The sequence below is a fragment of the Cherax quadricarinatus genome, chromosome 55 (genome assembly GCF_038502225.1).
Source record: "Cherax quadricarinatus isolate ZL_2023a chromosome 55, ASM3850222v1, whole genome shotgun sequence".
NCBI lineage: Eukaryota > Metazoa > Arthropoda > Malacostraca > Decapoda > Parastacidae > Cherax > Cherax quadricarinatus.
Genome location: NC_091346.1, coordinates 18,348,689 through 18,375,414, shown reverse-complemented (window position 1 = coordinate 18,375,414; position 26,726 = coordinate 18,348,689). Strand labels below are relative to the sequence as shown.

The 26,726-nt window shown below is 43.3% G+C and overlaps 1 protein-coding gene across 1 annotated transcript in view; it reads left to right on the top strand.

Annotated features, from left to right (window-relative positions):
* Positions 1–25,794, top strand: part of LOC128698923 (uncharacterized) — a 34,840-nt gene extending 9,046 nt beyond the window's left edge. Inside the window, exons 2-7 of the mRNA XM_053791334.2 lie at positions 4,568–4,627; positions 14,736–14,795; positions 23,007–23,107; positions 23,254–23,380; positions 23,926–24,038; positions 24,775–25,794. Coding sequence (XP_053647309.1) covers positions 4,568–4,627; positions 14,736–14,795; positions 23,007–23,107; positions 23,254–23,380; positions 23,926–24,038; positions 24,775–24,877 — 564 coding nt within the window. The 3' untranslated portion in view covers positions 24,878–25,794. The remainder of the gene's footprint in view (positions 1–4,567; positions 4,628–14,735; positions 14,796–23,006; positions 23,108–23,253; positions 23,381–23,925; positions 24,039–24,774) is intronic.
* The last annotated feature ends 932 nt before the right edge of the window (positions 25,795–26,726 follow it).

Below are 26,726 nucleotides of genomic sequence, written 5' to 3'. Positions count from 1 at the left end.
GGGCCAGAAATCTCCCTCCGCGCCCAAGAGGACTCGACACCGCTAGTAGCGCAGATGCAGCATGGAACCCGTGCCATACCCTACCCTTCATGCCAGTAAACCAGCAATCTGGGATAGCAACCTCACATCTGCCGAGCTACCTCGGTGGACAAAAGAGAGGGCGGCCGGATATCCGCCACAAAGCATACCTCCTTCAGCCACCACCCCCGGAATCCGAAAGGTGGCTTCCAGAGATACACCCGTCGCCCAAAAGACACCCAAAGCTACTCCGGGATACCGGAGAGGGATCGGGACATCCCTAGGCAATCCAGATTCCACGGCAAACTACGCCACCGCCAAGAAACCTCAACGGAATGGGATCGACCCCGGTGTCCTTTCCTCTACCTAGGAACTAGTGTGCCTGTGGGAGAAATCCCAAAGGACAAAAAGAGGAAGGGCAAAAGGGAGGAGTGGGGAGGAGGAGGAGGAAAGGAAAAAGGGGAGGATGGGGAGGATGGGATAGGGGAGGGGAGATTGGGGGGTAATTAGGTTCGGTCTGAGGAAGAAGACCGATAGGTCTAATTCCTCGGACCAAGAGCCTCTTCACCACGCCAAGGAGCCCCCCTTGAAGAGGTTTTGTAGTTATAACCTTAATTTTTAAAGGGGTGGAGGGGTAAGCCAGCTGAAGGGCTCGGTCTGATGACCAAGAGCTCCAGCTGTGGGTTATCACAGAACTAAGACCCGCGTCAGAAAACACTTGTCCTGTTTCCTGATAAATCTTATCTAACATAACCTAACTTTTGACGTCTCCAGACTAAATATAGATGTTTATTTTACGCTTCTCACGAATAAACAAGTTTTTTTAATAAAACGCAAAATATTTCCATGTTCGGCTTGGCGTAGGTTTTTTTTTCAGTAATAACAGTGTCTAGCAATTCGTAATTATTTGAGAAAGTTTATTTAAAAACTCAGTAAAAAAAAAAATCGCCCTAATCGTTTTTCCTTCCATTTTGCTGAGATCAACACAAATTCCATTTTGCAAGAAGAGAATTTGAGATTCTTTTAGTAGTAATTACTGGAACTTTTCCTGCACCCGTCACGGTCATCAAGAAAATGAACTTTATATTTTTCCCCTCTCTCTGAGCATAGAAATATCATCTTAAAGTGCCATTTTGCTCAAAAGTATATTTTTTAGGGGCACTGATTACCAAGTTTACGTTAAATCATCTGGTCTTGAAAACGAATATCGGTAAATTTGATTTTTGTCAAGATTTTACTACGCAACAAATTCCTCATTATATTTTATAACAATTTCATATTTTGCCTTTGATCACCGTCTCCCACTTACCTAAATTATGAAGGATAATACGCTACGAAATTTGGTATGTTCAAGCGACACGTTGTATATATTCTCAAGGGTATACCTCTCCTGATGTGCGCCCATAGCAGCAGCATTGCATAAACAAAAGTAATGTATATTATAGAATATATAACACAGTATAGACGATCATAGGCGTTCCCTGTGATCGTATCTGCTTGGATCTCCTCTTTTCTGCAATATTGCAAGCTCCTGATTTGCTGATTGCAACACGAAAGGCTTAAAGCTATTATTGAATTTACCCCCGTGCTTATTTTGTATAATATATTGTATGTATTATTTTTTTTATTATCACACTGGCCGATTCCCACCAAGGCAGGGTGGCCCGAAAAAGAAAAACTTTCACCATCATTCACTCCATCACTGTCTTGCCAGAAGGGTGCTTTACACTACAGTTTTTAAACTGCAACATTAACACCCCTCCTTCAGAGTGCAGGCACTGTACTTCCCATCTCCAGGACTCAAGTCCGGCCTGCCGGTTTCCCTGAATCCCTTCATAAATGTTACTTTGCTCACACTCCAACAGCACGTCAAGTATTAAAAACCATTTGTCTCCATTCACTCCTATCAAACACGCTCACGCATGCCTGCTGGAAGTCCAAGCCCCTCGCACACAAAACCTCCTTTACCCCCTCCCTCCAACCCTTCCTAGGCCGACCCCTACCCCGCCTTCCTTCCACTACAGACTGATACACTCTTGAAGTCATTCTGTTTCGCTCCATTCTCTCTACATGTCCGAACCACCTCAACAACCCTTCCTCAGCCCTCTGGACAACAGTTTTGGTAATCCCGCACCTCCTCCTAACTTCCAAACTACGAATTCTCTGCATTATATTCACACCACACATTGCCCTCAGACACGACATCTCCACTGCCTCCAGCCTTCTCCTCGCTGCAACATTCATCACCCACGCTTCACACCCATATAAGAGCGTTGGTAAAACTATACTCTCATACATTCCCCTCTTTGCCTCCAAGGACAAAGTTCTTTGTCTCCACAGACTCCTAAGTGCACCACTCACTCTTTTTCCCTCATCAATTCTATGATTCACCTCATCTTTCATAGACCCATCCGCTGACACGTCCACTCCCAAATATCTGAATACGTTCACCTCCTCCATACTCTCTCCCTCCAATCTGATATTCAATCTTTCATCACCTAATCTTTTTGTTATCCTCATAACCTTACTCTTTCCTGTATTCACCTTTAATTTTCTTCTTTTGCACACCCTACCAAATTCATCCACCAATCTCTGCAACTTCTCTTCAGAATCTCCCAAGAGCACAGTGTCATCAGCAAAGAGCAGCTGTGACAACTCCCACTTTGTGTGTGATTCTTTATCTTTTAACTCCACGCCTCTTGCCAAGACCCTCGCATTTACTTCTCTTACAACCCCATCTATAAATATATTAAACAACCACGGTGACATCACACATCCTTGTCTAAGGCCTACTTTTACTGGGAAATAATTTCCCTCTTTCCTACATACTCTAACTTGAGCCTCACTATCCTCGTAAAAACTCTTCACTGCTTTCAGTAACCTACCTCCTACACCATACACTTGCAACATCTGCCACATTGCCCCCCTATCCACCCTGTCATACGCCTTTTCCAAATCCATAAATGCCACAAAGACCTCTTTAGCCTTATCTAAATACTGTTCACTTATATGTTTCACTGTAAACACCTGGTCCACACACCCACTACCTTTCCTAAAGCCTCCTTGTTCATCTGCTATCCTATTCTCCGTCTTACTCTTAATTCTTTCAATTATAACTCTACCATACACTTTACCAGGTACACTCAACAGACTTATCCCCCTATAATTTTTGCACTCTCTTTTGTCCCCTTTGCCTTTATACAAAGGAACTATGCATGCTCTCTGCCAATCCCTAGGTACCTTACCCTCTTCCATACATTTATTAAATAATTGCACCAACCACTCCAAAACTATATCCCCACCTGCTTTTAACATTTCTATCTTTATCCCATCAATCCCGGCTGCCTTACCCCCTTTCATTTTACCTACTGCCTCACGAACTTCCCCCACACTCACAACTGGCTCTTCCTCACTCCTACAAGATGTTATTCCTCCTTGCCCTATACACGAAATCACAGCTTCCCTATCTTCATCAACATTTAACAATTCCTCAAAATATTCCCTCCATCTTCCCAATACCTCTAACTCTCCATTTAATAACTCTCCTCTCCTATTTTTAACTGACAAATCCATTTGTTCTCTAGGCTTTCTTAACTTGTTAATCTCATTCCAAAACTTTTTCTTATTTTCAACAAAATTTGTTGATAACATCTCACCCACTCTCTCATTTGCTCTCTTTTTACATTGCTTCACCACTCTCTTAACTTCTCTCTTTTTCTCCATATACTCTTCCCTCCTTGCATCACTTCTACTTTGTAAAAACTTCTCATATGCTAACTTTTTCTCCCTTACTACTCTCTTTACATCATCATTCCACCAATCGCTCCTCTTCCCTCCTGCACCCACTGTATTGTATGTATATATATATATATATATATATATATATATATATATATATATATATATATATATATATATATATATATACACATATATATTGGAGTTTACCTGGAGAGAGTTTCGGGGGTCAACGCCCCAGCTGCCCGGTCTGTAACCAGGCCTTCTGGTGGATCAGAGCCTGATCAACCAGGCTGTTACTGCTGGCTGCACGCAATCCAACGTACGAGCCACAGCCCGGCTGGTCAGGTACTGACTTTAGGTGTTTGTCCAGTGCCAGCTTGAAGACAGTCAGGGGTCTATTGGTAATCCCCCTTATGCATGCTTAACAATATTATTAACAATTCTTAACAATTCGCAAAAGGGCGACATTATTTACAAACATTATTTCTCGGATTCGAAGTTGCACGATCCGCATCAAAACACGCAGTACATTAGCCACTCAGCCAGAGGCTAAATTACTGGGCACTCTGATGCACTGTATGTAGGTTCGACTCCTGCTGTGAGATAATGTTCGTCTACGATGAACTCATTTATGAGACAATGTCGAATACATATTTCTTTTATGTAAATGAACTATCAAGTCTATGACCCTCTCATATACATATTCAACAGTGCACAGTGTCGTACAGCGTTAATGCTTCTCCATATACTTTAAAATATGTAATATTTTCTTTCATTATTATTCATATTACTATTTCCATTTTTACAGGTTGGTGCAGCCTCAGCCCAGTCTGTTATCAGTCCTCCATCACGAAATTGCCGTGAGCTGGTGAGTAACCTTAATCGTGAGTTTGCATATATATATATATATATATATATATAAACACGCTAAGATAACAGGGATATCTTGCTACTCCTACTTACACTTTGGTCACACTTCACAGACACGCACATGCATATATATATATACATACATCTAGGTTTTTCTCCTTTTTCTAAATAGCTCTTGTTCTTTTTTATTTCTTCTATTGTCCATGGGGAAGTGGAAAAGAATCTTTCCTCCGTAAGCCATGCGTGTCGTATGAGGCGACTAAAATGCCGGGAGCAATGGGCTAGTAACCCCTTCTCCTGTATACAATTACTAAAAAAGAGAAGAAGAAAAACTTTATAAAACTGGGTTGCTTAAATGTGCGTGGATGCAGTGCGGATGACAAGAAACAGATGATTGCTGATGTTATGAATGAAAAGAAGTTGGATGTCCTGGCCCTAAGCGAAACAAAGCTGAAGGGGGTAGGAGAGTTTCAGTGGGGGGAAATAAATGGGATTAAATCTGGAGTATCTGAGAGAGTTAGAGCAAAGGAAGGGGTAGCAGTAATGTTAAATGATCAGTTATGGAAGGAGAAAAGAGAATATGAATGTGTAAATTCAAGAATTATGTGGATTAAAGTAAAGGTTGGATGCGAGAAGTGGGTCATAATAAGCGTGTATGCACCTGGAGAAGAGAGGAATGCAGAGGAGAGAGAGAGATTTTGGGAGATGTTAAGTGAATGTATAGGAGCCTTTGAACCAAGTGAGAGAGTAATTGTGGTAGGGGACTTGAATGCTAAAGTAGGAGAAACTTTTAGAGAGGGTGTGGTAGGTAAGTTTGGGGTGCCAGGTGTAAATGATAATGGGAGCCCTTTGATTGAACTTTGTATAGAAAGGGGTTTAGTTATAGGTAATACATATTTTAAGAAAAAGAGGATAAATAAGTATACACGATATGATGTAGGGCGAAATGACAGTAGTTTGTTGGATTATGTATTGGTAGATAAAAGACTGTTGAGTAGACTTCAGGATGTACATGTTTATAGAGGGGCCACAGATATATCAGATCACTTTCTAGTTGTAGCTACACTGAGAGTAAAAGGTAGATGGGATACAAGGAGAATAGAAGCATCAGGGAAGAGAGAGGTGAAGGTTTATAAACTAAAAGAGGAGGCAGTTAGGGTAAGATATAAACAGCTATTGGAGGATAGATGGGCTAATGAGAGCATAGGCAATGGGGTCGAAGAGGTATGGGGTAGGTTTAAAAATGTAGTGTTAGAGTGTTCAGCAGAAGTTTGTGGTTACAGGAAAGTGGGTGCAGGAGGGAAGAGGAGCGATTGGTGGAATGATGATGTAAAGAGAGTAGTAAGGGAGAAAAAGTTAGCATATGAGAAGTTTTTACAAAGTAGAAGTGATGCAAGGAGGGAAGAGTATATGGAGAAAAAGAGAGAAGTTAAGAGAGTGGTGAAGCAATGTAAAAAGAGAGCAATGAGAGAGTGGGTGAGATGTTATCAACAAATTTTGTTGAAAATAAGAAAAAGTTTTGGAGTGAGATTAACAAGTTAAGAAAGCCTAGAGAACAAATGGATTTGTCAGTTAAAAATAGGAGAGGAGAGTTATTAAATGGAGAGTTAGAGGTATTGGGAAGATGGAAGGAATATTTTGAGGAATTGTTAAATGTTGATGAAGATAGGGAAGCTGTGATTTCGTGTATAGGGCAAGGAGGAATAACATCTTGTAGGAGTGAGGAAGAGCCAGTTGTGAGTGTGGGGGAAGTTCGTGAGGCAGTAGGTAAAATGAAAGGGGGTAAGGCAGCCGGGATTGATGGGATAAAGATAGAAATGTTAAAAGCAGGTGGGGATATAGTTTTGGAGTGGTTGGTGCAATTATTTAATAAATGTATGGAAGAGGGTAAGGTACCTAGGGATTGGCAGAGAGCATGCATAGTTCCTTTGTATAAAGGCAAAGGGGATAAAAGAGAGTGCAAAAATTATAGGGGGATAAGTCTGTTGAGTGTACCTGGTAAAGTGTATGGTAGAGTTATAATTGAAAGAATTAAGAGTAAGACGGAGAATAGGATAGCAGATGAACAAGGAGGCTTTAGGAAAGGTAGGGGGTGTGTGGACCAGGTGTTTACAGTGAAACATATAAGTGAACAGTATTTAGATAAGGCTAAAGAGGTCTTTGTGGCATTTATGGATTTGGAAAAGGCGTATGACAGGGTGGATAGGGGGGCAATGTGGCAGATGTTGCAAGTGTATGGTGTAGGAGGTAGGTTACTGAAAGCAGTGAAGAGTTTTTACGAGGATAGTGAGGCTCAAGTTAGAGTATGTAGGAAAGAGGGAAATTTTTTCCCAGTAAAAGTAGGCCTTAGACAAGGATGTGTGATGTCACCGTGGTTGTTTAATATATTTATAGATGGGGTTGTAAGAGAAGTAAATGCGAGGGTCTTGGCAAGAGGCGTGGAGTTAAAAGATAAAGAATCACACACAAAGTGGGAGTTGTCACAGCTGCTCTTTGCTGATGACACTGTGCTCTTGGGAGATTCTGAAGAGAAGTTGCAGAGATTGGTGGATGAATTTGGTAGGGTGTGCAAAAGAAGAAAATTAAAGGTGAATACAGGAAAGAGTAAGGTTATGAGGATAACAAAAAGATTAGGTGATGAAAGATTGAATATCAGATTGGAGGGAGAGAGTATGGAGGAGGTGAACGTATTCAGATATTTGGGAGTGGACGTGTCAGCGGATGGGTCTATGAAAGATGAGGTGAATCATAGAATTGATGAGGGAAAAAGAGTGAGTGGTGCACTTAGGAGTCTGTGGAGACAAAGAACTTTGTCCTTGGAGGCAAAGAGGGGAATGTATGAGAGTATAGTTTTACCAACGCTCTTATATGGGTGTGAAGCGTGGGTGATGAATGTTGCAGCGAGGAGAAGGCTGGAGGCAGTGGAGATGTCATGTCTGAGAGCAATGTGTGGTGTGAATATAATGCAGAGAATTCGTAGTTTGGAAGTTAGGAGGAGGTGCGGGATTACCAAAACTGTTGTCCAGAGGGCTGAGGAAGGGTTGTTGAGGTGGTTCGGACATGTAGAGAGAATGGAGCGAAACAGAATGACTTCAAGAGTATATCAGTCTGTAGTGGAAGGAAGGCGGGGTAGGGGTCGGCCTAGGAAGGGTTGGAGGGAGGGGGTAAAGGAGGTTTTGTGTGCGAGGGGCTTGGACTTCCAGCAGGCATGCGTGAGCGTGTTTGATAGGAGTGAATGGAGACAAATGGTTTTTAATACTTGACGTGCTGTTGGAGTGTGAGCAAAGTAACATTTATGAAGGGATTCAGGGAAACCGGCAGGCCGGACTTGAGTCCTGGAGATGGGAAGTACAGTGCCTGCACTCTGAAGGAGGGGTGTTAATGTTGCAGTTTAAAAACTGTAGTGTAAAGCACCCTTCTGGCAAGACAGTGATGGAGTGAATGATGGTGAAAGTTTTTCTTTTTCGGGCCACCCTGCCTTGGTGGGAATCGGCCGGTGTGATAATAAAAATAAAAAATATATATATATATACCTGGAGGTTACCTGGAGGTTATTCCGGGGATCAACGCCTCCGCGGCCCGGTCCACGACCAGGCCTCCCGATGGATCAGGGCCTGATCAACTAGGTTGTTACTGCTGGCCGCACGCAGTCCGACGTACGAGCCACAGCCTGGCTGATCCGGCACCGACTTTAGGTATCTGTCCAGCTCTCTCTTGAAGGCAGCCAGGGGTTTATTGGCAATTCCCCTAATGCTTGATGGGAGGCTGTTGAACAGTTTTGGGCCCCGGACACTTATGGTGTTTTCTCTTAGTGTACCAATGGCGCCCCTACTTTTTATTGGTGGCATTTTGCATCGCCTGCCCAGTCTTTTACTTTCGTCGGCCGTCTCCCACCGAGGCAGGGTGACCCAAAACAAGAAAGAAAATCCCAAAAAGAAAATACTTTCATCATCATTCAACACTTTCACCTCACTCACACATTATCACTGTTTTTGCAGAGGTGCTCAGAATACAACAGTTTAGAAGCATATACGTATAAAGATACACAACATATCCCTCCAAACTGCCAATATCCCAAACCCCTCCTTTAAAGTGCAGGCATTGTACTTCCCATTTCCAGGACTCAAGTCCGACTATATGAACATAACCGGTTTCCTTGAATCCCTTCACTAAATATTACCCTGCTCACACTCCAACAGATCGTCAGGTCCCAAGTATCATTCGCCTCCATTCACTCCTATCTAACACGCTCATGCACGCTTGCTGGAAGTCCAAGCCCCTAGCCCACAAAACCTCCTTTACCCCCTCTTTCCAACCCTTTCGAGGACGACCCCTACCCCTCCTTCCTTCCCCTATAGATTTATATGCTTTCCATGTCATTCTACTTTGATCCATTCTCTCTAAATGACCAAACCGCCTCAACAACCCCTCTTCTGCCCTCTGACTAATGCTTTTATTAACTCCATACCTTCTCCTAATTTCCACACTCCGAATTTTCTGCATAATATTTACACCACACATTGCCCTTAGACAGAACATCTCCACTGCCTCCAACCGTCTCCTCGCTGCTGCATTTACCACCCAAGCTTCACATCCATATAAGAGTGTTGGTACTACTATACTTTCATATATATATATATATATATATATATATATATATATATATATATATAATGTGTGTGTGTGTGTATGCGTGTGTGTGTGTGTGTATGTGTGTGTGTGTATGTGTGTGTGTATGTATGTGTGTGTGTGTGTGTGTGTGTGTGTATGTGTGTGTATGTGTGTGTGTATGTGTGTGTGTATGTGTGTGTGTGTATGTGTGTGTATGTGTGTGTGTATGTGTGTGTGTATGTGTGTGTATGTGTGTGTGTGTATGTGTGTGTATGTGTGTGTGTGTATGTGTGTGTGTGTTGCCCAATAGGTAACGTTGGTCAATTAGCAAGAACTCATTTAAAATTAAATCTTTTTTATAATTTTCTCATATGCATTTAGAGATACATTTTTTTATTTATGTTAATGTAAATATTAGTAATTTTGTACCAAAAGAGCCTTAGAAAACTTACCTAACCTTATTATAACAAGCGCAGTTTAATTTAGCCTAATCCAACTAGCATTTTAGATAAGTTTACAATAATTTAATAAAAAAGAAACAAATACATTTTTTTCGTTAAGTTCAGAATGACGTACGATATTACTGAAAACACAAATTCTCGCTCTGCCCTATTCGGCAAGAAAAGCGTTACTATTTAAGCCAAAATCGCAAGTATTACCTGTTCGGCACGACATATATATATTTTTTTTATTTTTATTATCACACTGGCCGATTCCCACCAAGGCAGGGTGGCCCGAAAAAGAAAAACTTTCACCATCATTCACTCCATCACTGTCTTGCCAGAAGGGTGCTTTACACTACAGTTTTTAAACTGCAACATTAACACCCCTCCTTCAGAGTGCAGGCACTGTACTTCCCATCTCCAGGACTCAAATCCGGCCTGCCGGTTTCCCTGAACCCCTTCATAAATGTTACTTTGCTCACACTCCAACGGCACGTCAAGTATTAAAAACCATTTGTCTCCATTCACTCCTATCAAACACGCTCACGCATGCCTGCTGGAAGTCCAAGCCCCTCGCACACAAAACCTCCTTTACCCCCTCCCTCCAACCTTTCCTAGGCCGACCCCTACCCCGCCTTCCTTCCACTACAGACTGATACACTCTTGAAGTTATTCTGTTTCGCTCCATTCTCTCTACATGTCCGAACCACCTCAACAACCCTTCCTCAGCCCTCTGGACAACAGTTTTGGTAATCCCGCACCTCCTCCTAACTTCCAAACTACGAGTTCTCTGCATTATATTCACACCACACATTGCTCTCAGACATGACATCTCCACTGCCTCCAGCCTTCTCCTCGCTGCAACATTCATCACCCATGCTTCACACCCATATAAGAGCGTTGGTAAAACTATACTCTCATACATTCCCCTCTTTGCCTCCAAGGACAAAGTTCTTTGTCTCCACAGACTCCTAAGTGCACCACTCACTCTTTTCCCCTCATCAATTCTATGATTCACCTCATCTTTCATAGACCCATCCGCTGACACATACACTCCCAAATATCTGAATACATTCACCTCCTCCATACTCTCTTCCTCCAATCTGATATCCAATCTTTCATCACCTAATCTTTTTGTTATCCACATAACCTTACTCTTTCCTGTATTCACTTTCAATTTTCTTCTTTTGCACACCCTACCAAATTCATCCACCAATCTCTGCAACTTCTCTTCAGAATCTCCCAAGAGCACAGTGTCATCAGCAAAGAGCAACTGTGACAACTCCCACTTTTTGTGCGATTCTTTATCTTTTAACTCCACGCCTCTTGCCAAGACCCTCGCATTTACTTCTCTTACAACCCCATCTATAAATATATTAAACAACCACGGTGACATCACACATCCTTGTCTAAGGCCTACTTTTATTGGGAAATAATTTCCCTCTTTCCTACATACTCTAACTTGAGCCTCACTATCCCCGTAAAAACTCTTCACTGCTTTCAGTAACCTACCTCCTACACCATACACCATATATATATATTATATAAAGGCCTACTGCCTCGCATAGGCCAGTAGGCCTGTTGCAGTGTTCCTTCTTTCTTATGTTCTTATGAGACAGAGACGGAGAGAGAGGGATGGGGAGAGAGACAGAGAGGGAGAGAAAGACAAAGATTTATATACAGTACTTAGGGGACAACTGTTACGGACTAGTTTGACCTTTTCATTGCTTCATTTTATTGTCACGTTGTGATGTGTCAACAAGGAAGTGTGTGTGTGTGTGTACTCACCTAATTGTACTCACCTAATTGTGGTTGCAGGGGTCGAAACTCAGCTCCTGGCCCCGCCTCTTCGCTGATCGCTACTGGATCCTCTCTCTCTCTGCTTCCTGAGCTTTGTCATACTTCTTAAAACTATGTATGGTTCCTGCCTCCACTACTTCACTTGCTAGGCTATTCCACTTGCTGACAACTCTATGACTGAAGAAATACTTCCTAACGTCCCTGTGACTCGTCTGAGTCTTCAGCTTCCAGTTGTGACCCCTTGTCCCTGTGTCCCCTCTCTGGAACATCCTATCTCTGTCCACCTTGTCTATTCCCCGCAGTATCTTGTATGTCGTTATCATGTCTCCCCTGACCCTTCTGTCCTCCAGTGTCGTCAGTCCGATTTCCCTTAACCTTTCCTCGTACGACATTCCCTTGAGCTCTGGGACTAGCCTTGTTGCAAACCTTTGTACTTTCTCTAACTTCTTGACGTGCTTGACCAGGTGTGGGTTCCAGACTGGTGCTGCATACTCCAGTATGGGCCTAACATACACAGTGTACAGTGTCTTGAACGATTCCTTATTAAGGTATCGGAACGCTATTCTCAGGTTTGCCAGGCGCCCGTATGCTGCAGCGGTTATTTTGTTGATATGTGCCTCCGGTGATGTGCTCGGTGTTATGGGCACCCCAAGGTCTTTCTCCCTGAGTGAGGTCTGTAGTCTTTGTCCACCTAGCCTATACTCTGTCTGTGGTCTTCTTTGCCCCTCCCCAATCTTCATGACTTTGCATTTGGCTGGATTGAATTCGAGAAGCCAGTTGCTGGACCACATGTCCAGCCTGTCCAGGTCTCTTTGCAGTCCTGCCTCATCCTCGTCCGATTTAATTCTTCTCATCAACTTCACGTCATCTGCGAACAGGGACACTTCAGAGTCTATTCCTTCCATCATGTCGTTCACATATATCAAAAATAGCACTGGTCCTAGAACTGACCCCTGTGGGACCCCGCTCGTAACAGGCGCCCACTGTCATACCTCTTCACGTACCATGACTCGTTGCTGCCTCCCTGTCAGGTATCCCCTTATCCATTGCAGTGCCCTCCCTTTTACGTGCGCCTGATCCTCCAGCTTCTGCACTAATCTCTTGTGGGGAACTGTGTCAAAGGCCTTCCTGCAGTCTAGGAAAACGCAATCTACCCACCCCTCTCTCTCGTGTCTTACTTCTGTTACCTTGTCATAAAACTCCAGGAGGTTTGTGATACAAGATTTGCCTTCCATGAACCCATGCTGGTTTTCATTTATAATCTTGTTCCTTTCCAGGTGTTCGACCACTCTCCTCCTGATAATCTTCTCCATGACTTTGCACACAATACATGTCAGAGACACAGGTCTGTAGTTTAGTGCCTCGTTTCTGTTTCCTTTCTTAAATATGGGGACTACATTAGCTGTCTTCCATTTCTCAGGTAGTTGCCCAGTTTCAAGGGATGTGTTGAAGATTGTGGTTAGAGGCACACACAGCATCTCTGCTCCTTCTCTAAGGACCCATGGGGAGATGTTGTCCGGTCCCATCGCCTTTGAGGTGTCAAGGTCACTTAAGAGCTTCTTCACCTCCTCCTCAGTTGTTCGTATGTCATCCAACACTTGTTGGTATATTCCCTCTTGATGTTCCCTTCTGTGCTGTCTTCCCACAGCCCTTCCTGTCTCTACTGTGAAAACTTCCTTAAATCTCCTGTTCAGCTCCTCACATACCTCCTGATCATTTCTTGTGAGTTCTCCACCTTCTGTCCTTAATCTGATCACCTGGTCTTTGACTGTTGTCTTCCTCCTGATGTGGCTATACAACAGTTTCGGGTCAGTCTTGATTCTCGATGCTATGTCATTTTCATACTGTCGCTGGGCCTCCCTCCTTACCTGTGCGTACTCATTCCTGGCTCTGCGACTGATCTCCCTATTTTCTTGTGTTCTCTGCCTTCTGTACTTTTTCCATTCTCTATTGCATTTTGTTTTTGCCTCCTTACACCGTCGGGTAAACCAGGGGCTCGTTCTGATCTTCCCGTTGTTACTGTTGCCCTTGGGAATAAACCTTTCCACTGCCTCCTTGCATTTTGTTGTTACATATTCCATCATTTCATTTGTGTGTGTGTGTGTGTGTGTGTGTGTGTGTGTGTGTGTGTTCTATAATGTGTTGATGTTGAGTGCCAGAGAGCGGCGCTGCTTAAGATAATATCTTTATTTACTACAAGTACAGGTACAAGGTATACAGACCATACCTGACATCAGTGACATACTACTGTATAGAAAACCCTTTGTTATGCAGAGCATTTCGGGCAAATAAGGTCCTTGTCTCGGGATTCGAGCCACACCAGTCGACCAACACCCAGGTACCCATTTTACTGATGGGTGAACATAGACAACCGATGTAAAGAAACACGCGCAATGTTTCTACCCGCGTTGGGAATCGAACACTGACACTCGCCGTGTGCAGCAAGAACTTTAGCCACCAGGCCACGGTTTTCCTGACATTGATGCCCCGTTTTGTGTAGCTCGTTATTTCTGAAGACTAATGTTTACGTAATCCGTAATGAAAGAAGCCTTCAATGGTTACCAGTTCCCTGGGAACTGTGTGGCCCATGTGGATTTAGCGATTTCCCATGAATATAATAATTTCGTTTTGCCATACTGCATTTGTGAGTACGTGTATGTGTATAATGTGTGTCAGGACTCAGGACAAGGGTTTCCCGACGCGGGTTTTAGTTACATGACCAGCAACTGGGGATTTTGATCCTCTGACCGAGACCTTCCTATGGCTCACCCTTCCACCCCTTTAAAAACTGAGTTTGTCTCACTCTGAGTATATTCAACGTAAAGACTTGAATACTTTATAACTCTGAATTAGATCAAGCAGTGTCTGCTGCCTTCAGGGGATAAGTTCAAAGTTTTTTGAGTGAATCCTCGTTGTGTTTATTTCTTAATGAAGGCATAAAGTTAGTTCCTCTCTCTCCCTCATCTTTTATGTAACGTGGGCGTCAACACAAGGCATATTAAAGGTGCATTTAGACACTGATTGCTATGAAATCTAACCTTCATTTTATTGTCACGTTGTGATGTGTCAACAAGGAAGTGTGTGTGTGTGTGTGTGTGTGTGTGTGTGTGTGTGTGTGTGTGTGTGTGTGTGTGTGTGTGTGTGTGTTAATCCGGCGCTCTACTAAACTGAATTGCAATTTTCACAATATTTTCATGAATGTTTTAACAATATTTATATTGTAGATTTCATTAAGTATTGTTTGTGTTACAGGGAGCGATGGACGACGGACCCAAGACAGACGAGGCACTTCCTGAGTATCCTTCAGGCGAGGTGAGTCCCTTTCGTGTTGGTAAATTAGACACATGCAACACTTGGGTATATTTACTGTGGAAACGTTTCGCCACACAGTGGCTTCATCAACAAAGAAGAATGGTGAAGAACAGGAGGAGTTTTAAGGTAATCAGTCCTTCAGTCTGGAGTCGATGTTATCAGTCCATCAATGAAGATAGATTGACTGATTATGATTACATCGACTCCAGACTGAGGGACTAATTGCGTCGGACTCTAATCTTCACCATTCTTTTTTCTTGATGAAGCCACTGTTTGGCGAAACGTCAAGAAATTATAGCTATCGTTCCCTTTCCTCGGATTATTATTATTATTATTATTATTATTATTATAATCAAAAAGAAGCGCTAAGCCACAAGGGCTATACAGCGCTGCAGGGTAGGAAAGGAAGCGAGGGTACTGGGCGGCAGAAGGGGGGAATGCCATCAGTAGGTTACAGAAAACAGCGGGGCAGGGGATAGTGCAGGGTAGAGGGTAGCAAGAGATCGAGGTAGAAAGGGCTGAAGGTATCATCAGAGTTTGTGAAGTAAGTCAGTTGTCAAAAAGTCAATGAGAGTGTCCGGATGAAAGGTGGGTCCATCAGCGAGAAGGGAAGGTAAAGAGAGAGCAGCGGAGCGAAGACGACGTTAGAGGTAAATTCTGCGTGCTCGCTGATAAAGTGGGCAGTCTAACAGAATGTGGCTGACAGATAATGGAACCCGACAATTCTCACAGAGAGGAGCAGGGCGCCTCTCCATGAGATATCCATGAGTAAGACGAGTATGGCCAATGTGGAGACGGGAGAGAGTAGTCTCCCAACCTCGGCACTGGTGACAAGAAGACGGCCAGTAACCTATACTCGGTTTAATAGATTGAAGTTTGTTACCGAGTAGAGTAGACAAACGTTGTGAACAATAAAATGGTATAAAATACCGACAGGTTGTTAGGTAAGACACATATGCAACAGTTAGGTATCTTTATTTCGAAACGTTTCGCCTACACAGTAGGCTTCTTCAGTCGAATACAGAAAAGTTGATAGAAGCAGAAGAGACTTGAAGACGATGTAATCAGTCCATCACCCTTGAAGTTTTGAGGTGGTCAGTCCCTCAGTCTGGAGAAGAGTATTGTTCCATAGTCTGAAACAATATGGAGTTGAAGTGATAGGATGGAGCCTTATATAGCGCCAGGAGGTGAAACGTAGGTCACTAGTAGAGGTAAGAATGTAGACGTTGAGAGGTCAGGTCCCTCTCAAATCCAGCCATTCTCACTAGTAGAGGTTGTCGAAGTTGATCTCAAGTCTGTACCAAGATACCCTTGTGTTGCAGTGTCTGACGGAGTGAACAATAAAATGGTATAAAATACCGACAGGTTGTAAGGTAAGACACATATGCAACAGGTATCTTTATTTCGAAACGTTTCGCCTGCACAGTAGGCTTCTTCAGTCGAGTACAGTCTCTCCTGCTTCTATCAACTTTTCTGTACTCGACTGAAGAAGCCTACTGTGTAGGCGAAACGTTTCGAAATAAAGATACCTAACTGTTGCATATGTGTCTTACCTAGACCAACGTTGTTGCCAACGGGTGTGAAGGTGGGTAGCTATTGCAGCAAAATAGTCCGTAAATGGAACACCTCTATATGAAACTGGTAGGTCATGTACTGCTGACCGCACAGCAGTGTCTGCATGTTCATTGCCCTGTACGTCAACATGACCAGGGACCCAACAAAAAACAATATCTTCATGCTTGGTAGAGATGCGGCATAGCCAAAGCTGGATACGGAGGACTAAGGGGTGAGGTGTAACAAATTTCTGTATAGCCTGTAAAGCACTAAGGGAGTCTGAGACAACCACAAATGATGACACAGGCATAGATGCAATACGGATAAGTGCTGTAAGGATGGCATACAATTCAGCAGTAAAGATACTAGCCGAAGATAGTAAATGCCCTTGTACGACGCTGTCCGGAAACACTGCTGCGAATCCTATGCCGTCAGAAGACTTAGAGCCATCTGTGTACACTGCAATGGCATGAGAATGAAAGTGGAAGTGGTCAAGAAAAATAGAGCGGGAAGCTACCGTAGACAGTTGCGCTTTCGAGCAAGGGAGTGAGAAAGAACAGACTCGAACAGCTGGAACTTCCCAGGGGGGTAGGGAAAAGTGAGATGCTACATGAACATAGAAAGGTGGAAACTGAAGAGAAGACAAGAGCGAATGTAGGCGAAGAGAGAAGGGACGGAGCAAACAGGGGCGGCGAACAAATGAAGAATGTCTACTAATATCGGTGACCATTCTATAAATGGAAGGATTGCAGAGATCATGAGAGCGTACATAGTAGCGAAGGCAATGGGCATCACGGCGATCGGATAAGGATGGAACGTTCACTTCTGCATAGAGGCTCTCAATAGGGGAAGAGCGAAAAGCACCAAGGCATAAACGTAATCCTTGGTGATGAATAGGGTTGAGGCTAGATAGAGTAGCAGGAGAGGCAACTGAATAGATCTGGTCACCATAGTCAAGTTTCGATAAAATGAGAGTGGAATGTAGGCGAAGGAGAGTTCGACGATCAGCTCCCCATGAAAGATGAGCAAGGGTTTTAAGAAGATTCAGCCGGCTGTGACAAGTTGTCTTCAGAGAGGTAATGTGAGGTTTCCAGGATAACCTACGGTCAAAGAGGAGGCCTAGAAACCTGACTATCACGTTCAGGGATACGGGTGCCATAGAGGTATAAAGGATGATCGGAGATGACAGAGCGTCTAGTGAAAGTAATTTGGTGAGTTTTGGTACTGGAAAATTTAAACCCATGTGTGGTGACCCAACTGGAAACACGGTCGACCGCATGCTGGAGAGAAACTGTAATGAGGCGAGTCAGCGCCTGCACAGGCAATAGCGAAGTCATCAACATAGAGTGATGACCAAATATTGGATGGAAGACTAGAGGCAAAATCATTTATAGCAAGGAGAAAAAGTGTTGTGCTCAGAACACATCCCTGAGGGACACCTTCAGCTTGGATAAAGTCCGGGGAGAGCACATTATTAACCTGAACACGGAAATGTCTGTCAGTTAAAAAGTTCTTAAGGAAGGATGGTAGATTGCCTCGAAGGCCTAAGGAGTGGGCTTGGGCCAAAATATTATACCTCCAAGTTGTGTCATATGCCTTCTCAAGGTCAAAAAATATGGCAATAACTGAGTGGTTATTCGCAAAGGCATTACAAACATACGTATCCAAGCGCAGTAAGGGGTCTATGGTAGAGCAACCCTTACGAAAGCCATATTGACGAGTGGAGAGACTGTTGTGTCTCTAAATACCACACTAAACGTCTATTTACCAGGCGTTCCATCACTTTGCAAACTGCACTGGTAAGAGCAATGGGACGATAGTGGGAGGTTTCATGTCCCGTAGTACTCGGTTTGCGGAAAGGGTGAACAATGGCAGATTTCCACAGCTGTGGAAGAACTCCTTGTGACCAAATAAGATTGAAAAGGCGTACTAGGACTGCAAGGGCTGACTGATGTAAATGTTGTAGCATACGAATATGAATGTCGTCGGGGCCAGCTGCCGATGATCGGCAAGCTGAGAGTGTTGCCTCAAGTTCCTGAAGTGTAAAAGGCACATTATACTGTTCTTCTCTGAGAGAAGAAAAGTCCAAGGGTGCTAACTCTCTGGCAGACTTTGAGGAAAGAAACGAGGGGCATAGATGGAGCCCCTGAGAAATACGGACTAGATGATTGCCAGTTTCATTGGCAACATCTAGTGGGTTTGCTATATCAACACCGGCAACCCGCAGAACAGGAGCCAGGTCAGGAGAATATTTACCACTCAGTTTTCGTACTTTTTTTTCCAGACTGCACTCATAGAGGAAGCAGAGGTGATGGTGGAGACAATCTCGCCAGCAAGTGCGTTTAGCGTCACGGATGACACTGCGAGCGATCGCACGCTTCTGCTTAAAATCAAGAAGTCTCTCCGTGGTTCTATTGTACCGGTATCTGCCCCACGCAGCGTGTTTCAAACGTACTGCACTAGCACAAGCAGGAGACCACCAAGGCACGCATTTCTGAGAATGCCTGCCCGAAGTTTGGGGTACAGAATGAGAAGCTGCGGTTAAAACGGAGGACGAGAAGAGGTGTAAAAGCTCATCAATGGAGGACAAAGAAGGAACCTCACTAAAAACAGTTAGTTGTGAGTAAAGGTTTCAATTTGCCTGATCAAATTGCCAGCGTGGGTTACAAAAAGGTGGTGAATATGAAGGGGAAGTAAGAATGATTGGGAAATGATCGCTGTCATGTAAATCCGGGAGAACAGACCAGGTGAAGTCTAATGCGGCAGAGGAAGAGCAGACTGAGAGATCGATGCAAGAGAGAGTATGAGTCCGAGGATCAAAATGGGTGCGAGTACCTGTATTTAAAATATGGAAGGGGTGGGTAGCAAGAAAAGCCTCTAACTGAATGACACGGGAATCACAGTGAGACCCCCCCCCAGAGGAAATGATGGGCATTAAAATCGCCAAGTAACAGAAGTGGTGGCGGTAATGGCGAAACAAGAAAGGCAATATCCGGGATAGATAATGCCCGAGAAGGAGAGAGATACAAAGAACAGAGTGTATACCACCTATGCAAGTGGATACGGGCTGCTGTGTAATGCAGCGAAGTACGAACAAATAGCTGATGGTACGGAATATCAGTGCGGAGAAGAAGGGCACTTTCATTAAAGGTCCCATCAGGAAAAGGATCTGAAGAATACAATAAATTATAGCCTGAGATGGGATAGATAACGGCAGAGTAATTTTGGTTCCTGTAAGCAAACACCAACAGGGGAAAACTGGGAGAGCAACATCTGAAGCTCACCCCGATTACCCCTGAGGCCGCGAATATTCCACTGTAAATAGGCCATGATTGGCAATGATAAAGATACCTGAAATCCGCAGGTAAAGGTACCTACGGACTAGAAGGGTTAGAAAAGTCCACATGCGGTAGCAAAGGAAAACGTTCAAGTAGTGAAGGAACGGTGCATTGTGAAGAAAGGAGTTGTGCAGATGGAGAAGAGGAAAGAGAAGGAACAGAGGGTGGATCAGTGTCCATTGATGGTTTGGTCTCTGCAATATATTCAGAGATTGCTTCAAGTGTTTCGGAGTTCAGTGACGTCGTATGGGAGACAATATTGGAGATGGAAGGAGGAGTAGTTTGAGTAAAGATCGGAGCTGTAATGGACTGTACCAAGGTAGGGGAGTGCGAAAGGATGGAGGGAACTGGAGAAGTGTGGGAGGGGACAGAAGAGGAAGAAACTTGGGAGGGGACAGGGGAGGAAGGCACAGTACGAGGAGGAGGATGAACCTCCACACTTGTAACGGAGCCAGTGAAAGGAAAGACCTAGGTACAGAGACCGGGAAGGGAAAATGTGGAGGTGGATGAAGGGAAGGAGGGGTTAAAGGAGATTTGTTGGACCTCTGAGAAGTAGAGGGACGATTGGGAGGTGTCGTACGAGGTCTTGTCGATACCGGGGTTTGTGAGGGAGAACACGAAGAACTGAGGACAGACTGAGGTGTTGAAGTAGGGACGTCTGAGCCCAGGACAGCAAAAGAATTAGTTACAGGAGTGACTATGGGACTGGCAACCACAGAGGAGGCTGCAGAAGATGGGACCCCAGAAGTGGGGAGACGTTTTGAAACACGAGAATAAGAAACACGAGAATAAGAAACACGAGAATAAGAAACACGAGAATAAGAAACACGAGGTAGTCTCCCTTGGAGGCGGAGATGAGAAACTGCCATAGCATAAGGGAGACCTTCTGCCTCTTTGAGGCAACGAATTTCCCGCTCATTTAAGTAGACCTGGCAACAGCGAGAGTATGAAGGGTGAGCCTCATGACAATTAAGGCAAGAGGGAGGTCGACTGCAAGATGTATTAGAATGGTCATCGGCACCACAGACTGGGCATTCGGCTATAGATCTGCAATATTTTGCTGGGTGGCCAAATCGCCAGCAATTCTTACACTGTTGCGGTGTAGGGATCACCTTCCGAACCTGTAACCGATGTCCTGCTACATAAACAGAGGATGGGAGCTCACGGCTGTCAAAAGTTAAACGAGCCACATTGCAAGGGTATCGTCTTCGCCTGCGGGCAGAAAGAACATAAGTGTCTACCTTGAGACTTGGGAGATCTTGGAGTTCCAGCTGTTCGAGAATGTCATTGCCACACGTCTAGAAATTCTGTTGGACTATGGTATGGTGAAGAATAACAGTACCACTACAAGAATTGAGGGAATGATGTTTTTCGATAGTGATAGGAATAGTATCGATATGTGAAAGTAGAGAAAGATCATGAGCTTGGGTAGAATTCTGGATTGTGATGATGTGCATACCACTCTTAAGAGCGTGAAAAGAAATATCTCTACCAACGTGGCATAGGAGCGCTTTGCCAATACTATGGTCAGAAAGATAGGCAATAGAAGAAGTCGGTCGTAAAGTAAAGAATTTAGTCCATAGTTTGGTCCGAAACTGAGTGTGGAGAGGGAGTGCATGACATGTCGGTCTTTTCCGAATAGAATGGGAAGGTAACGAAGTAACATCGTCTGGAGATTGTCGTTGGCATTTAGAAGTGGGACCAGAGTCGGACCGACGTGAGACGGGCTGGCGATTCGAAAATCGTCGCACCATAGAGGGAGAGGCCGGAAGCATAGTCAAAGGAGAGTGGAGGTCAGACAAATCGAAGGAGTCAGTGGAAGCCCCGGTACCTGAAGCGGGTGAGGAAACAGCACCAGCAAGAGGTACAAGGGCCTTGGGAGTGTCCAAAGAGTGGCCAAAAGATGAGGCAAGGTCAGAACAGGGTGCGGTAAAAATAAGGGGCCCGGGGGTAGCGGGGTCATGGATTTGGGACCCCATGGTTAGGTTACTTCTTTCTTTTTGTTTTTAAGAAAAAAAAAGAAAGAAAAGAAAATAAAAATAAAAAAAAGAATAAAAAAAGGGGGGACCGGGGAGGGATAGTTCCTAGGAGGAATGAAAGGGCCAGAAATCTCCCTCCGCACCCAAGAGGACCTCAGCACCGCAAGTAGCGCAGATGCAGCATGGAACCCGTGCCATACCCTACCCTTCATGCCAGTAAACCAGCAATCCGGGATAGCAACCTCACATCTGCCTAGCTACCTGGTGGACAAAAGAGAGCGGCCGGATATCCGCCACAAAGCATACCTCCTTCGGCCACCACCCCCGGAATCCGAAAGGTGGCTTCCAGAGATGCACCCGTCGCCCGAAAGACACCCAAAGCCACCCTCCGGGATACCGGAGAGGGATCGGGACATCCCCAGGCGATCCAGATCCCACGGCAAACTACGCCACCGCCAAGAACCTCAACGGAATGGGATGGACCCTGGTACCCTTCCCCCTACCTATGAATTAGTGTGCCTGTGGGAAAAATCCCAAAGGCCAAAAAGAGGAAGGGCAAAAGGGAGGGGTGGGGAGGAGGAGGAGGAAAGGAAAAAGGGGAGGATGGGATAGGGAAGGGGGGATTGGGGGGTAATTAGGTTCGGTCTGAGGAAGGAGACCGACAGGCCTAATTCCTCAGACCAAGAGACTCACCACGCCAAGGAGCCCCCCTTGAAGAGGTCCTCGGATTATACCCGAAAATTACTTCCCATTCCCCAGGTTCTGCATGTGGCCTCCTAAGGGTTTAGCATGTCCCCGTGATAACAAAAATAATTGCCTTTTAATTTGTAGCTCACGAAATTAGTTTTGTCGTAGTTTCACTACACAACATATCTTCGTATTTCTCTTAGGGGTACTTGTTTCGTCAAGAGAAACGCGAAAGAATTCTCCTGATGTATTTTGGTCATTTGACCGAAGCCTTCTGCTGGCTTTCCTATATTGCTGGCTAAATCTCACATTATACCATCTGTACTTAATTATCATGTTCTTATTTTTTTTTCCAGTCTCTTCATAGTACCCATATATTAAAAAAATATGTTTCCCAGCATTGACATGTTTCTCTTCCTTCCTGGTATATAAATCCAACACCACTGACATGTTTCTCTTCCTTTCTGGTATATAAATTCAACACCATTGACATGTTTCTCTTCCTTCCTGGTATATAAATTAAGCACCATTCACATATTTCACTTCCTGGTATCTAAATCTAACACCATCCTCCATGCATGTCTATACTGTAGCAGCCATTAACCTGTAAATTTGCATGCAAAATCAAAATCTGAAAGAAAGTCTTCTTGTAGGTGATGCTGGTGAGAGCGCATGTTCCCCACGTAGAGAAAGGCACGTTTGAGTTCTATCTCTGTCCTCGAACGAACCCAACCGACGAGGAATGTCTCGTGAGGTGAGAAAACGTACCCTTTTTGGTTGTTAGAAATCCTGGCACGGCTTGGATATTGTGGAACGTTGTAAGGCGTGAATGTTGCAAAAAAAAAAAAAAAACTGCATTTTTTTTGTGTTTTGGTAACCCTTTCGTGATAACATGTACAGGTGGCCCTTGGATATCTCTGGAGTGGAGGGACGTCAGTACCAGATGACAAGGTCTATCAAAGGAGGAGAGTACGAGATACCTGTAGTGTTACCTAATGGTGTTACCTGTGACTCCTGCACCCTCCAGGTCAGTCCACGTCGGCTTGTGTAGTGACTAAACAATCACAAATAACGATGGTAGCTAAATGGACAGATGCAACTGCGATATTTTATAATCTGTATTTGTTTACCTAACATTTTGTCGGTAATTCTGCCATTACAAATAACTATAGGGAATACAGTTTTTTTTTCTTTGGTAATGGAAGTGTAGAGCACCGGAGCATATTCTCTACCAATACGCTCCACAAGTTCCTGCTAACCTTCATAAATCCTCCCCTAAACATATCGAGATCAGTGATCTAATATAATTTCACTCGAGAACAAAAATATAGCTATAAAAATAGAAGGTAATACTGTTGATGTACTCAGCATCTCGAAGCTTAATTAACTAAGTGTTGTATCTTCCTTTCTTTCGTATTCTTTATTCTTCATCTTATTATTATTAATATTCAACATGACCGACCTCCTCTTCCATTTTAATCTCCGTGCTGGGGCCGCTACTGATGGTGCTATTTCTATCGCTACTGCTGACGGTGGTGATGGTGCTGACGGTTATGACTTCACTACACACAGTGGACACTGGTGACAGAGCAGTGTGCCCCTGAGGATGCCGAGGAAGGGAGAGATCCTGACTGCTCCGTTCAGAGAACCACACTCTGCTCCGACATCTCCATCGTCGAGACAAAGTGAGATTTGCTCAGAATCAGTCTTGGGTAAAAATGTTATATTTACAACCTTAATTTTTAAATGAGGCGGACCAGCGAGCCAGTGGAAAGCCTCTGTCAGATGACCAAAAGCTCCAGCAGCAGCGGGTCATCTAAGACCCACGTCAGTGGAGACAATTATCCAGTTTTCCGACAAATCTTACCTAACGTAACCCGTCTTGAACGCAGAGACTGAGGTGTGTGATGTGCATCATTCCATAATGTACCATTTCCGTACTCAATGTTTGTCCATCAAAATGCCTATACGAGCATGTCCGTAAAACAAATATTCACGTATCCAGCTGAATACAAACAACATACCACAGAATGTAGTAGAGAGAACAATGCTGCACAAAGAGTTTGTATTTGGCCAACTTTTCGCTTATCAAGATAATAGATGACTTTATATAAAGCTCCATACAGGGCGAAACGTTGTCAAAATAAATACTTGTTCTGCATGGCTATCCTCGTAGCTTCAAGTATCCAGAATGACCCATATACCTCTTGTCAGCGTGCAGAATATTTATAACATTAATTAAAACTTTTCGAGATGAAAAGTTATTTAGGTACAGTTCAGGGCATTTATTAAAGGAAACGTTTAGCCACTATAATTCCCCTTCGTTTTATTCCTGTTTACTTCCCCCTGTTAATAACAACGATGCCACTAGTCCCTCTTAATAAAAGCCTCGCAATAATTTTTTCCTACACACTTTTCCAGACGCCGTCAGAAGAGAGGCTGGGACTTCCTGCAAGGTGTCTTCGGAAAGGCCATAGAAGGAGCTGCCAGAACCATTGGTAACTGTAGGAGAGACAACTTTTAGATCCTCCAAGACACTCTACAACTGGAGAACTAAGCCGTATTCTGGCCTCTGTTTTTTTTTTCTCTCTCTCTCGCTCACTTTGTTGACAATAGTCCAAGACGACTTGAAATAATGTTAGAGGCTTTCTCTCCCAAGTGAGAATTTGAGATATATATTATTATTTTATATATATGTAGTGCCGAATAGGCAGAACTTGCGATCTTGGTTAAATAGCAACGTTCGTCTTGCCATAGAGGACAATTGAAAATTTGTGTATGCAATAATTTCGCCAAAGTCATTCTGAACCTAACGAAAAAAATATATTTCACTGTGTTTGTTTAATATTAAATTATTGTAAACAAATCTAAAATATATTTAGTTGGGTTAGGCTAAAATAAATTGTTCTTGTTATGATAAGGTTAGGTATGTTTTCTAAGATTCTTTTGGAACAAAATTAAAATTTTTTACATTAACATTAATGAAAAAAATATATCTTCAAACGTATAAGAGAAAATTTTAGAAAGGACTTAATTTTAAGTGAGTTCTTGCTAATTGACCAGTTTTACATATTCGGCACGACATTATATATATATATATATATATATATATATATATATATATATATATATATATATATATATATATATATATATATATATATATATATATATATCACAGATTTAATCCAATATTAAATATATTAAAGTTGACCAATGATATAGCAGAATTTAGCTAAAAAAAAATTGTGTTAATTTTAGGGAAGTTAGGTGAGGTTTCTAAGTTCGTTTTGGTTCAAAAATAAAAATCATTATATCATTGTTAATTAAAAAAAGATAGCAATTGGTCTGAAAAAAAATGGAAAAATTTAAGTATCAAGGAAATTCGGATTATTTAATACAACACATATTTGTACAATAAAGGTCGAAATAAATACTAAATCGAATTTTTAATGACATTAATGATTAACTGTTAAAAGTTTTAGTTGAAAAGTAAAAACGAACTTAGTGAAGAAAATCTATATTTTGTTTCATTAAGAATTAGTCCTGGGCAATGAAGCCTAATTAATTTGAAAGTTAGAAAAGAGTAAGTGATAATTCTGTTCGATCTGCCTAGGCTACCTTCATATTTATTCTTCACTGGTCTGTTTCTGTTCTATGTCCTCTGATTCTCATCTCCTCTGCCTTTTCTTTTTATGGATGCCCATCCATCTCTCTCTCTCCAGCGAATACCAATTATTTCGTTAACACCGGCCACATAAAAGATATGCTTCTCCCCCAGGATGCCACACAACAGTCGACTATCACCCAGGTACTGCTAGGTGAAGAGAAAGTCAGGTACAAGGAGGCCAACAAAGTACCTAACTACTTGTACTCGCCTATTTATACTATTTGTGGTTTTAGGGGTCGAGTCAGAGCTCCTGGCCCCGCCTCCTCACTGGCCGCTATTCGGTCTCTCTTCCTGCTCCATGAGCTTTATCATACCTCTTCTTTATACTGCCTCCACTACATCACTTCCCAGACTATTCCACTTCCTGACAACTCTGACTGAATATATACTTCCTAACATCCCTGTGATTCATCTGAGTCTTCAACTTCAAACTGTGACCCCTTGTTGCTGTGTCCCATCTCTGGAACATTCTGTCTCTGTCCACCTTGTCAATACCTCTCAGTATTTTATATGCCGTCATCATATCCCCCCTATCTCTCCTGTCCTCCAGTGTCGTCAGGTCGATTTCCCTTAACCTCGCCTCGTAAGACATAACCCTTAGCTCCGGGACTAGTCTCGTTGTAAACCTTAGCACTTCCTCTAGTTTCCATACGTGCTTGGCTAAGTGTAGGTTCCAGACCGGTGCTGCATACTCAAATATAGG